Here is a 3,229-nt window from a genome sequence, read left to right as displayed (position 1 = left end):
CATGTAACATGTTATACTCTGCCTAGTCCTCTGCTACAGAATGTACACTCTCCATTGCAACCATGATTTTATTTTATTTCTTACGATCATAATGATTTCTGTAGGATTTTATAGTATTGAAACGTTAAAACGTCCCCAACAAACAGTTCATCATTGCACCAACCACACTTGAGCGACATGATTTTGAGTATGATTGGCATCTAACGACAATATAATGCTTTGATCTAAGCATATCTACCCGGTTCCAATCTATGTGCAAACTGCTGTTGTATGAACACCAGAGCGATTATGGCAGATTGTATCCATGTGGTGCCCGAATGATTGTAACGACCTTCGCGCCTACCCGATAAAAAATGCGCCCCATGCACAAGACGTGTGTGGTCTGCCCCTGCACCAGCAGTATAAAGCCGCGCCATCTCCTGTGCTTCTTCGCACCCCACACACACCAACCGCCTTCTACTTTGCAAGCATTTCCAAGAAGCTCTAGTCCAGGGCAGCCACCATGGCACGCCGTTTCCTGGCCGTGCTCGCCGTCGTCCTGGCGCTCTCGCAGGCCGCCTCGGCCAAGCCCTGGCTCGACGATAAGTTCAACACGGACGGCACTGTCCGGACCGGTTACGACGCTTCGGGCGAGCAGGTGGTGACGCTCAGCCTCGACCAGCGCTCCGGCGCCGGCTTCAACTCCGATGAGCAATACCTCTACGGTGAGTTCAGCATCCAGATGAAGCTCATCCCGGGAAACTCCGCCGGCACCGTCTCTTGCTTCTACGTAAGTTCATGAGCTAGCTTAATTTCGACAAGGACCAAAACTAACCTCGCTCCATCCTATATAGCTGACTCAACGTTGCTGCTGTGTGTGTGGAATGTGGATATATAATTGCTTTTCCTGCAGCTTTCTTCCGGTGATGGCGACGGGCACGACGAGATCGACATGGAGTTCATGGGCAACTCCAGCGGCCCTGGCCATCCAGTGGTGCTCAACACCAACGTGTGGGTCAACGGCGACGGCAAGAAGGAGCACCAGTTCAACCTCTGGTTCGACCCCGCCGCCGACTTCCACACCTACACCATCATCTGGAACCCGGAGAACATCCTCTTCAAGGTTGACAACCTCTTCATCCGGTCCTTCAAGCGCTTCGCCGGCATCCCCTACACTAGCTCCAAACCCATGAGGCTGCACGCCACGCTCTGGGACGGCAGCTTCTGGGCGACCGAGAAGGGCAAGGTCCCCATCGACTGGTCCAACGCGCCCTTCAACGTCTTGTACCGGAACTACTACGCCAACGCCTGCGTCAGCGGCGGCGCGTGCCACGCCGGCAGCGACGGGTGGATGAACAGGCAGCTCAACGGCGCCGAGTGGGGCACCGTGAAGTGGGCGGAGCGCAGTTACATGAGCTACAACTACTGCGAGGATGGGTACAGGTTCCCGCAGGGGTTCCCCGCCGAGTGCAGCCGCTACTGATCCCTGCTCTGATGTCTGATCTAGAGGGCCGGGCATTCATCCATTGTTTGATATCTTTTTCTTCGATACAGTACTTGATTCTTGTTCTTCTTTGTGAATTTGTAATTAAAAAGCAGCCCTGCGGCAGCGTGTGGGCGATTGTTTGTACATTTTTCCTAAAGAAAGAAGCATGTAATTTTTATTCACAAGCAGTAGTTCTATATATGACAATCTTCTTTTATTCACAAGCTAAAGTTGATGTATCTAGACGTATTTTAGTGGTAAATACATCCACTTGAGCGACAACTAATATAAGACACGGAGGAAGTACTTGTCTAGCAAATCAATCTTAGCAGTTTAAAGAATATTATAATATAGTACTGAACATGAATTGAGCTTAGTTTAGATGATTAGGTTTCTTGCGGTTGAATTCATTTTGACTTTCTGGCAATGTTCGTTTGGTGAAAGATGTTCAAAGATAGAGTTTGCATGTGTACATTTATAAAAGTGAGTGTGTGTTTGTGTGTATGTGATCATTTGTGATTATACTGTGTTAAAAAAATATAGCACTAAGCAACGCCATTGCGAAAATATAGGCCGCACCAAAGTAAGCAGTAAAGTAGGAAAACTAGCCAAAAAATAATTCTGATTTCTTTACATACATAATCGCGTGATTTACCCGTGTGTCAATCTTTCTGAAGAAACGACGTCCATGGTGTTATGGACAGAAAAGACAAAATCAATGTTGGAAAAAGGTTTTTTGAAGCTTTTTGGAAGTCTGATTTTGCTTTTCAAGCCTAAGACAGTGCATATATGTCATTTTGCCATGAAATTTTACACATTGTAGAAAACACTCAGCTATGTTAATCCCAAGCAGGATTGCGAAATCTCAAGACTTAACGAAGTCTCAGTCGATATATCCATGAGATCTTATATGAAGATCCGTGTAAAAAACTATTTTTTTTCTTTTTTATATGTTGTGCCACTTGACCGAGACATGGTTAAGCCCTCAGTCGACTGAGATCTAGCCACATCAAATTATTTTTCTGTCATTTTTTAGATTTTTACAGTTCATTCCGGTGCGTGTGCCACCGTAGCATTTCCAGGCACAACACTCTTTCTGTTACTGCATACCGCAATGCATCGGTGCTGCACAGCCAGCATGCTAGATATACGGACACGTACGTACGTTTGCTTGTCCAAGAAGAGAACAGCTAGCACGCTGTATCATGCATGCATTGCATGCATACGCTACATCTTTATACCCGACCGTGCCAACCCCAATAATGACTTACTTCCGCCGGTGGCATATATATCTAGTAACCTTTTCCGGCACCGCAAATTGTATGATCGGTCTATATATACACTTTTATGCTGTCTCGCCCACTAATAATACCGGTTGGTGGTGTTGATTATATTTATATATAGTACTATAACGAACTGATCCATATGATATGCATGTAGGGCATCGTCGCCTACCTCCGTCCGTTGACGCTTTGGCCAAAGTCCGCCAGCCTCTTCGCTGGAGAGCGGACATCCCGCGGCCTCTTGCGGTAGCTTCACGTGCTTTGGCATTATGTAATGGGAGACGCGTCCGTCTTTCAACGCGCTAACCAGCTGCTAACACGGCATGGCATGTGTTCGTGGGCGGCCGAACGAACGAACCAGACAGTATGCCGCCGCGTCCACCGCCGCGCCGAATGTGCATGTGCGTGTCCACCCACCGGCGGACGCGCGCGCCAGAGTCAACAACCACTAAGGTAACGCAGGCACCAACGATCACATTCC

General features: G+C 47.8%; 1 protein-coding gene across 1 annotated transcript; it reads left to right on the top strand.

The window, feature by feature from the left end:
• The first annotated feature begins 445 nt into the window (after positions 1-445).
• LOC123057892 (xyloglucan endotransglycosylase/hydrolase protein 8) lies at positions 446-1,682 on the top strand. Its single transcript, XM_044480765.1, has 2 exons — positions 446-769; positions 893-1,682. Exons 1-2 carry the CDS (start codon positions 503-505, stop codon positions 1,460-1,462), a joined length of 837 nt encoding a protein of 278 aa, XP_044336700.1. The 5' UTR covers positions 446-502; the 3' UTR covers positions 1,463-1,682.
• Positions 1,683-3,229: the final 1,547 nt, after the last annotated feature.

Source organism: Triticum aestivum, chromosome 3A (assembly GCF_018294505.1).
Source record: "Triticum aestivum cultivar Chinese Spring chromosome 3A, IWGSC CS RefSeq v2.1, whole genome shotgun sequence".
NCBI lineage: Eukaryota > Viridiplantae > Streptophyta > Magnoliopsida > Poales > Poaceae > Triticum > Triticum aestivum.
Note: the sequence above shows the minus strand (reverse complement) of the source record. Positions and strands in the feature narration are given on the sequence as shown.

What these genes read in the sequence shown, in the direction of transcription:
- LOC123057892 (XM_044480765.1), top strand. Translation starts at nt 503, where the DNA reads ATGGCACGCCGTTTCCTGGCCGTGCTCGCCGTCGTCCTGGCGCTCTCG. An exon ending in GCACCGTCTCTTGCTTCTAC is followed by an intron (nt 770 to 892) that starts GTAAGTTCATGA and finishes CTTTTCCTGCAG; the next exon opens with CTTTCTTCCGGTGATGGCGA.